At 40.1% G+C, this 13,482-nt stretch overlaps 1 protein-coding gene across 2 annotated transcripts in view; it reads left to right on the forward strand.

The window, feature by feature from the left end:
• GHR (growth hormone receptor) overlaps positions 1 to 2,984 on the forward strand; it is a 137,496-nt gene extending 134,512 nt beyond the window's left edge. For both annotated transcript variants that reach the window (XM_062018731.1, XM_062018732.1), the window contains one exon: positions 179 to 2,984. In XM_062018731.1, coding sequence (XP_061874715.1) covers positions 179 to 1,141 — 963 coding nt within the window. In that variant the 3' untranslated portion in view covers positions 1,142 to 2,984. The remainder of the gene's footprint in view (positions 1 to 178) is intronic.
• Positions 2,985 to 13,482: the final 10,498 nt, after the last annotated feature.

Here is a 13,482-nt window from a genome sequence, read left to right on the forward strand (position 1 = left end):
AAAAATCTTGTAGGAAAAAATTATGACACAAGGAGAGCTGCTACAGAATTAGTTTTCATAAAATATTTTTTTAAAAAGCTTTGCAATTAATGCATCAGCTACAGTTACCTTAAGTGAACATCATAAAAAGCACAAGCATTTTTACTATTTCCTTTTTTCATTTTTTCTTGCTTTATAGAAAGGAAAGCTAGATGAAGTGAACTCAATCTTAGCCAGCCATGACAACTACAAGACACAGCTATACAATGATGATTTGTGGGTTGAGTTTATTGAGTTGGACATAGAAGACCCTGATGAAAAGAACAGAGTCTCAGATACCGACAGACTCCTAAGTGAAGATCATCTGAAGTCACACGGTTGCTTGGGAGCAAAGGATGACGATTCTGGACGGGCCAGTTGTTGTGAACCAGATATTCCAGAGACAGACTTCAGTGCAAGTGACACATGTGATGCCATCTCTGATATCGATCAGTTCAAAAAGGTGACTGAAAAAGAAGAGGATCTCTTGTGCCTTGATAGAAGAGATAACAATGAGTCATTTCCAAGTCTTGCCAACACAGATGCCCAACAGCCACGTGTGAGTGGTCAGCCCAGAAATGGTCAGCCATGGCCACCTTTTGCAGACAACCTCAACTCAGTGGGTCGATTAGTCCATACCCAGCTTAGTAACCCGAATTCATTGGCAAACATTGACTTTTATGCACAAGTGAGTGATATTACTCCAGCAGGCAGCGTTGTGCTTTCACCAGGGCAGAAATCCAAGGTGGGGAGAGCATTATGTGAGGGCTGTGCAGAACAAAACTTCACCATGGACAACACCTACTTCTGTGAGGCAGATGTGAAAAAATGCATTGCTGTGAGTTCCCATGAAGAGGATGAGCCGTGTGTTCAGGAGCAAAGCTGTAACGAGGACGCTTACTTCACCACAGAGAGCCTTACCACTACCGGTGTCAGTCTTGGAGCTTCAGCAGCAGAGACCCCAAGTTCCGAGATGCCTGTCCCAGACTATACATCTATTCATATTGTTCACTCTCCGCAAGGGCTTGTGCTCAATGCAACTGCATTGCCTGTGCCAGACAAGGAATTCAACATGTCATGTGGCTATGTGAGCACAGACCAACTGAACAAAATCATGCCATAGCACTTACTTTGACTAGGTGTGTGCAGTATTTCACAGCAGAGAGTCAGCTCAGGCTTGTATGCTGAAACCAAAATGAAGTCTAGGAAGTTTCTCGTGGTTCTTATAATTTTATCTGAAACACTGCAACATAAAATATTCATCAAAATATTCCTATTGTGTTCTGTAAATATTATCTATGAATTTGTCTTGAGACTTTTACAAGCAGTGACTGTCTTGTTCTTGTGCGTGATGATTTTTGTGATACTAAACATTGAAATTACTGTGTTTAATGTACAGTAAATCATGCTTTTTGATAAAAAAATCAGGTCGTTTAAAGTCTAAGACTTTAGTAAAAACTGTGCTGTTGGCAGAGATCTTTATATCAGTAATTGGGAACTGAACATACAGGTGAAAAAACAAAACTAGCTTGACTAAATAACACATCTATTTTGACTTATAAAAATGAATAAAATATATTTTAATATTCTCACAAAAAAAAACATAAATATTTTCTATCCTGCTACACACTGTAGTTCAATTATGATGACCCATCTAAAGAATGTTATTGCCGCAATCTTAAAAAGGAGTTTTTTGTTTTGTAGAACTTTGTTCAAAGCAAAAAGAAATACATTTTTACAAAGACATTTTATACCTCCAAAGAAACCTGTAGAGAAATTTTGAAATGTTGTACAAACTTAAAGTAACTAATTCTATTACTTTCTTATAGTAACTAATAAAGAATTATACATTCAATTTAAAGTTTTGTAGAAAACTAAAGTACACAAAATATTTCAGCAAACTATTCTATTCTGGATAATATTACTCTTTTTTATACACAAAATTTTGTTGTACACAGTATTAAACAGTGTGCAACTCTACTTTCACTGAAAATTTTTGAGAACACATGAATAAGCTCTGGTGACTTAGCAGCATAATCTCTTCACATTTGACCAACTTCTGAAGCCATCTTACAGCCAAAGGTTTCACTACAAAATTTATTAGTTCGTGCCACATGAAAGCCTTGATTTAAAAAAAACCCATAATATAAGGACTTCAGGAGTTAGCCGGCAGTTCATTTTTAGGGATAGAATGGGATTAAAAGACTTCAGTGGAACAAGGGAAGAGAATACAGTATTGCTCAAAAGTGTTTTTTTGTCTTTGCGGCCTAACAGCATCTCCTCTGACCGCGATAGGCAGACTTTTAGAAGGAAAGGAGAGAAAAATGAAACTCAGTGGGAAAGCTCTCTTTGTTCTTATGCATATTAAGAACTTAACAGAACTTTGCAATGAGCTAGTATTGCTTCAGAAGTTACCTTCCTAGGCCATGATTTCATCATAGTAGAGTTCTTCTTAGACAGTAAATAAGGATGTTGATTTCTTTGACCTGACCTGAACAGAAGTGTATGAAGTGCAGAGAATACAGGTCTTGCTCATGATGTGTCCCACTGAACTCACTGATGCTCTTTTTGTGACCAAGGGCTACAGGACTGGGCCAAACTATTGGGTGGGATTTTTAAGTTTCGCACATATGTTACAGTACATGTGCATTAGGTATTCTGCTAATTTGCTGCCATAATTTTCTAACAGCTGCATTATTTAGTTTCATATAAAATTTCACAGATGATAGACACTAATGCAAATAATGCCTATGTGTGTGTTTGAAAAAAGTTTCTTACTCTGTTTCTATTGCCAAAAATAGTTAAATACCTCAATCAAACTCAGAATGTCATTTTGGTACTTTACTGGTCACACAAGCCGTTATATGCTGGTCAGAAGATGCGTCTTTCAGTTTCTATTTAACTTTCCTTATGTCAGTGTTTTGTTTGTTTTTCTCAAAGTTTAATAAATGTATTGTCTTTGATCTGTCCTGACACAATGTGTTTTATTGCAGATAATGATTTAAAAAAAACCCCACATATTTCATTAGGGAAAATGTAGTATTTATCATTGAATGAAGTAGAATTCAGCTTTCTTTAGAATAGAAGCAATGCCTAATGAGATCACTGCTTTCACTGATTGGCATGTATATAGTTAAAAAAATAGAAGCATGGACCTAAATTTATAGAAGAAGGACATTATGTACCCAGAACTGGCCAAGACATGTTACTAAGCTAGCAGACCAGTTTACCTTTGGCTGGAAGAGCCAGTGGTTCCAAATAAATAAGCTGCAGTAGTTCAAGATTTACACCTACAGCTGAATCCACAAATCAGATGTTCTAACAAACGTCAGTAGTTACTTGTAATGCTAGTTAAAACCTAGCAGTATTTGAACTTTGAAGTGTTGTCCATGTCAGATGACATGTCTGTCTCAATGGAAAATGCCGTATCTTGAACATCTCCCAGTATGTAGGTTAGTAATGTACTACTGCCTTTCTTCTCTCTCTGGAGGTAGGGAGGGAACTGTTGGAGGAATCCAACTAGACAAGGGTAAGCCCTTTCTTCCTAACGGAATCAGGGTGTGATTCACTTTCTTTACATAGATGCAGAAGCCATTTAAGGTACGTATTCAGGCTTCCAGGTGCTGGTACAAAATAGCACAAGTCTTGTGTACATTCTGTTTTACCTGAAAGTCTGAATTATGGTAGTGGCTCATAGTTTGGCAGTTTAATTGATCCCCAGTGGAAGAAAACAGCTCCAGGAATGTCAAAACCTTTGTGTCAGGTAGGTACAAGTTACCATTACAGTTAATAGTCTAAAGAGCTCCTTAGCTGACCAGATAAAAGTGCCTGCTTGAGGTGAGTGAATGAGAGCTCTCCATTTTTCAGACTAGAATGTGAGCATGGACATCTTGTTCACATTCAGACACAAAATACATGTGTTAATAAAGGCATCTTGATGTTGAGCTGAATTTCACCTTAGCGGAGCCCTTGGACAATCTAATTGGTGTTCTCTTATGGTTTACAATTCTGTAGAAACAACTTCATCTGTAGAACTCAATGCAGATGAACTATGATGATGAGTAAATACCTCCTGCTTGAGGAACTAAGCTTCAGAAGGCTTACACCTTTTATAAGGCTTTAAAAATAGCTGAGCTCCAGTAGGAGTTGGGGGATTCACAGCTGGACTTTAGGAAATGGCAGTGAAGACAGTGCTTCACCACTGCCCTGTGGGGAACTCCAGCTCCCACCATTCTCACCTGTGCCAGTTCCACTGCTCTCTGCCAGTGCCCTTCCATGAGCTGATCCAACTTGCTAAAACCTGAGAAAATTATAAAAGCAAAGTGGCAAAAGTTACTGTCTGTTGATTAATGTAAACTGAATGAGCAAAGTCCCAGATGAGCACCAGGGAAGAAAGGGAGGACCCAATGTCCAAGAGCAAAGGAGGGAATAGCTAGAGTAATCTTCCCAGAAATATCTGCTTGGTTGAAAACAGCTTCTCCATGCAGTTCACTCATTCAGGCAAGAAACAGGAGGAATATACAACTCAAGGTAGATGTGTTTACAGCGACACGGTGCAATGATCTCTTTTAGTGGTAACTATCACCTGGTTCAGCAAAAGCCGACTTGAGCTTCTCACCTCCAGCAGAAGTGCAGCGCAAGTAACCACATGCCTAATGACAGCAGTCTGTGCATAGTTCACACGTGGATGTTTAGAAATGTCAGACTTGCAGTTGTCTAAGCTTTACATTTTATAATAACAGTCTGCTGTTTTCCTACAGAACACAGCAACCTGTACTTTCAAGTTCTGATGCAGAATATAGAAAAGCTTATATTATCCAGTTGCAAAGCAACTTGTTTATTTACTTTCACCTTATCTTTGAAGTGGGGGAGAAATATACATGTGCTTTACAGAAATAGCTTCTGGACCAGTAATTTTTCTCTTCTTTACTATGGAGATTGAGAAATAATGCTTACATATTGTCCCAATGCCAGATGAGTCAATGCAAAAGTGATAGAATTCAGTCTTCTAGAAACGCCTACTAAAGTTGTATTTTCCAGGTTTAACCAATGGCTAAAATGTATGAGGTAAAAAGAAGAAAACATCACAGGTGGACACTAAGCAAGATGGTAAAACCAGTAACTTTCACTGCATTGAAGTGTTTGGAATGTAAAGTGGCTGCACTTATTCCAACTCTTGAACTGACATTTTACTCACATGTTTCCTGGCAGAGGCTAGTTTATGGGAATATATGTATTTGGGAACCATATTGGTTCTCAAAAGCAAGGAGGAATCAAGTTGATAAGCTGGCTGCTTTTGGGTGTCATCAAGAAGCACATCTTGGTTTGGAAGAGTTTGCGTTCAAGCCTTTTTTTGCCATCAAAGGCAATGTGCATTACTAAACGCTTATAAGAGACTGAAACAGGACAATCTATATGAGTCTCCATTAAGAATCAGTTCTTAAGCAAAACTTGGGTGGGGGTGCAAGGAGGTAAACACTACATAATATTACTTTTTCATTATCCGCTTTTCAGTTCTAAATCAGAATATCCTAGTTAACCAAGATGATGGAATTTGTAAGAACTTAACCAGCTTCTATAACCAATTGACTTTGAGAAGATATCAATGGATATATTTCTCTTTTGGAACTCTTTCTGTTGAAATGTTATTTTACATTAAAAATTATTCTTTCCGACTAATCATTATTAATTGCAGGCACAGTCGGTGCTTCAACTGCCACAGAAACCATGCCCTCAGGTCACACAGGATCAAGATGTAGCCCGAGTCCATTTCTATGATTTGTATATTAGTTAAACACGCTGGCATAACTGTATTGAGCAAGTGTTTCCTCACCACCTCTAATCAGGGCTATCAGAGAGAGTAGGCAACAGTCAGAAATGGATAGGAGAGAAACAGTAAGAGTGGGGCAGCTCTCAGGCATTAGCAATGCATAGGATAATTAGCTGTAGGTGGAGCTGTAGGTGTGGTGTGGATGACAATTGTCAGTAGTTCTAATGAAAAGCAGATGTAGCTATTAAAATCAATGCATCTAGTAAATTAACACAAATGTTTGACAGATTTTTTTTTCATTACAGGCTTTAGCATTTCTTTTGCATAATACAAACTTCTTTATCCCAATATATGAAATTTAGCTGACTAATGATGCATTAGCTTCCTGAAATTAGCCTGAGAAAGAAGAGGATCCTTCCACATCATGTTGCAAATTGTGAGAGAAGGGAGCTGAACTCCTGTTCTCCAGACTGCAAGGAATAAAAGTCTGCAGAAGGCTTAGTGAAAGCAAAAGCAAACTTGAACTAAAAAATTTCTGTAGCTTCTCAACATAGATGCTATAAATGATGCTTCCATTACTGTCCTTGGTCAGCTTTTGAGCTCATGCTGAAGGAAATAAAATCTGTTCCTTAAGAGATACCTAAGGCCTAGACATGCCTGGAAACTCATTCCTCTGACTTTTTCCTTCAGTAATGAAATTATTTTACACGTTTTTTCACTTGCAAATAAAATAGTATCCCAGAATCAGGGGATCATTTAGATTGGAAAAGATGTTTAAGATCAAGTTCCACCATTAACCCAGCACTGCCACATCCAACTCTAAACCACGACCCTAAGCTCCACATCTACACCTTTTCTTAATCCCTCCAGAGATGATGTGCTGGGTTTATGTTTGCTTAGTAACAGGGGAAGGAGGCTGCAGTGCTGGTCCTCAAAAGCAGTTCCCTGCAGCCCATGGCAAGAGAGAAGCTGTACCTCTGCAACCCGTGGAGGGCTATGATAGGGCTGATAGTCACCCTGATAGTAGGGTGAGTGCACCCAGACGGACAAGAGATTGTGTGAAGAGGCAGCCATAGTGCAGGCCATAGAATCATAGATTCGTTACAGTTGGAAAAGACTTTTAAGATCATTGAGTCCAACTACTAACTTCACACTGCGAGGCTCATTACTAAATTAAACCGTATCCCTCAGTATTTCATCTATGCGTCTTTTGAATATTTCTAGGGATGGTGACTCCACTACCTCCCTGGGCAGCCTGTTCCAATGCTTGATGATCCTGTCAGTGAAAAGTTTTTCCTAACATCCAATCTAAACCTCTCCTGGAGCAACTTAAACCCATTTCCTCCTGTTCTGTCACTGGGGAGAAGAGACCGACCTGCACCTCATTGCAACTCCCCTTCAGTTAGTTGTAGAGAGTGATCATATCTCCTCTGAACCTCCTCTTCTCTGGGTTAAATATCCCCAGCTCCCTCAGCCGCTATTCTCTAGACCTATTCTCTAGACCCTTCACCAGCTTTAGTGCCCATCTCTGGACACTCACCAGCAGCTCAATATCCTTTCTGGAGTGAGAGGACAGAGTTGAAAATGGTATTAGAGGTGCAGCCTCACCAGCACCAAATACAAGCAGACAATCACCTACTTGGCCCTGCAGGTCACACTATTTTTGATCCAAGCCAGGATGCCACTGGCCTTCTTGGCCACCTGGGCACACTGCTGGCTCATGTTCAGCCAGCTGTTGATTAACACCCCTAGGTCCTTTTCTGCAAGACAACTGTCAAGCCGATCTGCCCCAAGCCTGTAGCGTTGCATGGGGTTGTTGTGGCCCAAGTGCAGGACCTGACATTTGGCCTTTTTGAACTTCATACAATTGACCTCAGCTCATCTCTCCAGCCTGACCAGGTCCCTCTGTAGAGCTTTCCTTACCTCCAGCAGATCAGCACTCCCACTCAACATCATCTGCAAACTGACTGAGAATGCTCTCAGTCCCCTCATACAGGTCATTGATAAAGATGTTAAACAGAACAGGCCCCAGCACTGAACCGTAGAGAACACCACTGGTGACCTCTAGGCCCAGCCACCAGCCTGTTTTTTTCCCAGCAAAGTGAACATCTACCCAATCCATGGAGAGACAGTTTCTCCAGGAGGACGTTGTAGGAATCAGTGTCAAAGGCTTTACCAAAGTCCTGGCAGACCACATCCACATCCTTCCCTCCTCCACTAAGGAATGAGATCAGATTAGTCAGGCAAGACCTGTATGTTGTCTGGGCCTGATCACTTGGTTGTCCTGTATGTGCAGTGTGATGGCTCTCAAGATGGTCTGCTCCATAACCTTCCCCAGCACCAAGGTCAGATTGACAGGCTTGTGGTTTCCAGGATCCTCCTTCTCACCCTTCTTGTCGGTGGGCCATTTGCCAACCTTCGGATAACTGGGACCTCTGTGTTTAGCCAAGACTGCTGGTAGATGATCAAAAGTGGCTTGGTGAGCACTTCTGCCAGTTTTCTCTATACCCTTACAATATTATACCAGAAAGACATAAAGTATGGAACCATATAGTGACAGGTAACTTTCTCATACTAAGAAAGAAGTTAAATTTTCTCATCTATTTCACAGCAGCTATATATGTGGCTGTAGTGGGTCTGGGATGGTAGCGATTTTCCACAGCAGCTCCTGCAGTGCTGTGCTTACTGTTGATATCAATATTATGACTACCGCTTGCACAACATCAGGGCTGTCCCTCCAGCATTCCTTCCCCCACCTTCACCAATAGCTGTGGGTGGGCATGATCTTGGGAGGGACTATGGCCAGGACAGCTGACCCAGGCTGACCAAGGAGATATTCCATACCATATGACATCAGCTCAGTAATATAAACTGGGGGAAAGGAGCAGGAAGGGGAGGCGAGATTCATTTCTGGCCTTCCCAAAGCAACCGCTACGCGTACTGAAGCCCTGCTTCTCGGGAGGTGGCCGGACATCGCTGCTGATGGGAAGTAGAGAGTAACAGCTTTATCTGCTTCTGCTTTGCTTCCCGCGCGCGCGGCTTTGCTGCTTATTTATTAAACTGCTTTTATCTCAACCCACGAGACTCCCATCTTATTTTCTCCCCTTCCCTGGCTTGCTGAGGAGGTGGGGGATAAAACAGTGTGGTGGGCACCTGGCATCCAGCCAGGCTCGAACTACCACAGTGGCACATACAGTGCTACAATCTTGAGTTATAAACAATGGAAATACCAACTTTGTCCTTCTGAAAGAAAAATTTCTCCAGGAACTAATTCTCCGAGCCAACTAAATGTACTTTTCATTAGAAGAGTAAGGCAGAAGCCTGGAAAGTTACCAAAGACAACAGGATTCCTAGCAAAACCTTGCTACCAAATGAGTGTGTCCAACACTTCTTCAATGGCTGAGTATTGTATGCGTTAGAGACGTTATGTTTATTATGCACACCCTGTCCCCTATCTGTGGCCTAGCTGTGTGGGACTCCTTATGCTAAGTTCCTGCCTACATGTTAGAATTCATTCCTTGTCATGGCATACTTTTAATGGAATGAGAAAGATTTGCTAGTGCCTTGAGAAGCCATGAAAACTTTTAAGTGAAATTTCCTGACCCCAACTATGGATACAAAAACATGTAACTCCAGGCAATGACCTCTATTAGCTGCAATTGGACTTGTAAGCCTACAGTATTTTAAAATGCAAAATTTTAGTCAAGTTTGGATTATACAATATATAGTGTAGCCTAGTCAAAGAATGACCTATTTTATGAAAAGCACTAGGGACACAAAGTTCCTAGATGCAAAGTTCCACTATTTTCTTCACAATATCATTAGTATTAACTAGCTGACTTCTACTCATGACCAATGAATCAATTGTAATTATCTTCTGGATTTACTTCATTGAGGAATGTATGAAAATACTATTTAGAAGCTTTTAGCCTGGCACTGATAGTTGACCACAGTCACAAACAGAAAGACGAGAAATAGAAGCATATGTGTCATTACAAGTTGTCTTCCTGCTTCCGTAGTGTAGCAAATGGTGCTTTAGACACAAGCATTCCTTTCTTACTACCCCCAGCTGTGTAATTTCTATGGAAGAAGGGCTAATAGTCAACGGAGGGAAAACTAAGAAACAAAAAAATCCAAAGTACTGTCCAAATGGATAGGCTTGGTTCAATTAGACAAGATTTGAAAACCTCTGGGAAATGTAGTCCAGTAGACCATAAACTGTATGTTCTTATGGTGCTCTAGATGTATTTAAGAAAATATGCTTCTTGTCAATCTGACATGTACATATATATTTGTGTGGTTCAAATACTCCCTACTACCTTGATTTTTTTTAAGAGTATGACAAAACTAGGTCAGAAGTTCAGCATTACTTTAAAAGTACAAGAGATTCAGAATTACAAATAAATTATAATAAGTGCTATAATTGTGCTTAAAATTGAAACCATAACAGTTTGTCCCATCAGTATGTCAAGAGAAAGATAAATCTGATGTAAATGGGAGAGGAAAGGAACACAGGCTACATAACTTAGGAAGCCAGTGGAAGCAATACAATTACTTCTCTCGACTTCATCCTTTTTTCTCTATTGCTTATCATCGCTAAGGTTTATTAGTTGTTATTGTCATATCTTATTTAAACTGGATAGAGTATTTGTTAAATGCTTCCAAGCTTGCAGGACAGTTGGAATGGCTGCAGTATAAATAGTAAATAATAGAGTAAAGTAAATTTCATAGAGTAAATTCATAAAGTAAAAATCTTTTGAGGATAAAATTATTCTAGTGTCTTCAAGTTTTACAGAAGCAAACCATCAAAAGCAACAATATACTTTTGCGTGATTATATTCTCTCTGAAACTGACTTCAAGTGGATGATATTGATACACTCTGATGAAGAAGACTACCGCACAACTCAGGCCGTAAGGATATCTGAATCTACTTGTATGCAGATAAACATTTTCTTCTCTGTTGTATAAACTTCTGTACCTCTGTAATTATTTAGTCTAGGTCTGTGATTTCTGTTCAGGTATAGGTACATATGTATATGCTTCAAAAAATTTCAACAAAGTCAACATAAATGAGCATCCATGTCAGACAAGGAACAAACAAGCTGTGCTACAAATTACTGTTTTCAGTCCTCCTTGGGTGCTGGTTGAGACTTTTAAAACAAAAAATATTGTTCTGACAAGCTAGATGACTGAAAAGGTCTCTTAGGCTCTAATTACATGAGGGGCTGTTTTCCTCCTGGAAACAGCACGTACCAGTCTGTCTATGGAACAAAGTGCTGGAACATGCTGTCTACCTTCAATACCATATGTCTAAATATTTTATTAAATGTTATGCTGCAGACAAACACAGGCTATTCCAAACAAAGATTTGTAGACAGCATGACACAGTGAGTTGGTTCTCCATCTGCAGTAATTTGGAAAGTCATTTCAGAACACAAAACAAAGCCATTTTAAGTTGAGTTCAAATAACATAGTAGACTGATTTTGAATTTGACCCTAATGACTCCTGGAGATTACAAAATCTAGGTTTTTACAGAGTCATAGACTGATACACATTTTAGGAGATTTCATTTCCAATCTAACTAGTGTTTATTTTTCTTCTCTTTTAGTTTATCCCACATCATGAAATACTCCTGTTGAGACTGCAAGAATATGAAATTCATACAAGCAACATCAGAAACGTGCCATCTATCAATGTCCTGTTACAAGTAATTAAGCTTGTATTTTTATACACAGTGTCAACACTAATGCTAAGCCATTATTTTTTCCAATTACTGAAGCTATAAAGCAAAGATTAGGTCATTCTTCACCAAGCAAAAAGACACAAGTACAGAGGGAAAAAATATTTAGTGAAAAAAAATGTTTTTGTTCTGTTTCTGAACAAAAGAACAGCCCAAGCACATGCTGAAACTAAGTGGCCTTTTCTGTTGCTTGATGGCTCCAATTATGAGGATACGGTCACATACATAGTCTTTTTTTCTTAAACTTCTAACCCCAAGACTTAAGTAAAAAACATGCATAAGTGATGGTAACATGTAATCAACTCCTTTTACTGAGGTTACTTTAATTGCTATAGATACTGTTTTAGCAGATATATTTGCCTAGACTCAGATATATGTTTGTTAATATGTTTAAATGTCACATTTATTTAAATGTTTTCTAATATATTAAATTAATGAACACCTATTTGAATGCATTTGTGTATATTTGCATGTTTTCATCCTTTTGGACAAATTGGCACAGAAGTTTCTCTTACAGTGATGCTTATAATGGCAACAAAAAGGCATTTGTGTTTTACATTTGTGTTAGAAACCCTACATAGGTTGCACAGTATCAATACAGCATCACTCAGCTACATGCCGGCTTCTGCTAGAAAAGACCTACCTACTTGCCTAACGCACAGCGGATTTCAGACAAGGATTTCAGACATTTTTTCAGCCAGGTAAGTTACTACTCTATGAAAAGGAGAAAAAAAAATTATGTATTCTAAACAAACTACAGAAAAATTCTCATATTTTGGAAGTTTGCAGTACTAAACTGCTAACTAGTTTAGCAGCTGTTATTTTAAAAGCTAAAACAAAGTACTATTTGGTGACTGCTAAACCTATTATAAGTTAAATATTCTACTCCCATCTAACATACTTCTGTTCCACGTATTTTTGTGACAAAATCTGTCACACATTTTTCCCTCACAGTATTTTTTCTGCATTTTTTCCCAGTCTGCTCATAGTAATAACCTTCCCAGTAGCTAAATGACATATTTGCACATGGGTCATTTAGCATAGCATTGCTGCCAGTATAACATGTTGCCATAGGGCAACACTTTTGCCTAATTATAGTAGGATTTCAGTCTTCGTTCCATGTCTTTCTGTGAATGTAATCTGTAAAATAAACCCATCACTAAATAACTAACACCAAAAGCTCCTCAGTCTGTGAAATACACTGTGGTTTACTGTGCATTAAAATCCTCACCACTCAGTTTGTTGAGGTTTTTAATATTCATAGCAATTGGCAGTGACTGTGCACATTTTTCTGCGTCTAAAACCGGTAACGCCTCAGACACTTCGTGAGGCGCGCCTGGACCCTCCCCCGGCCGCCAGCGCGCTCCGCCCACGGGCATGCGGTCGAGCTCACTAGTGGGATAGCCAGAGGAGGGGGTGGGCTCGAAGCGACCCCCATAGGGTCAGTGGTGGTACGGTCCGCCAGCGGAGCGAGGTTCCCGCCCTGGGCTGTGCGTGCGGTGGCTGTGAGGCTGCTGTGAGGGATCGCGTCTGGCTGAGGCGGCGCCGCCCTGTTGGTCAGGTGCTCAGGCCAACCCCGACGGCCCCGCACTCGGGCCTTGCTTCGCATATGCTGAGTACCAGAGTCTGAGACAGAGCCGTACTTCTACCCAGGGCGGTTTTGTAGGCAAACAGCAGAGGTGGTATAGCGACTTGGGGTTGCTAGGACCGAGCGGCCGTCGTCGGTGGGGTTGGCAGGGGGGTAGCTGGTGCCTCTGCCTTGTTGCGGTGCTCTGTGAAACTAGGTGAGAGGTTGTGCTTCACCCCACTGGCGGGTCCCCTTTGAGTAGTAATAATTTTGACCTGCAAACCATGTTTTTATGTCCTCGGGGTCTTCAAGGAACGAATAGTTAAAGCTAGGTTATAGCCAAAGTAGCTCTCCGTTGCCTGTCTTAAGGAAAGATGGAGTTCAG

The sequence above is a fragment of the Colius striatus genome, chromosome Z (genome assembly GCF_028858725.1).
Source record: "Colius striatus isolate bColStr4 chromosome Z, bColStr4.1.hap1, whole genome shotgun sequence".
Lineage (NCBI taxonomy): Eukaryota > Metazoa > Chordata > Aves > Coliiformes > Coliidae > Colius > Colius striatus.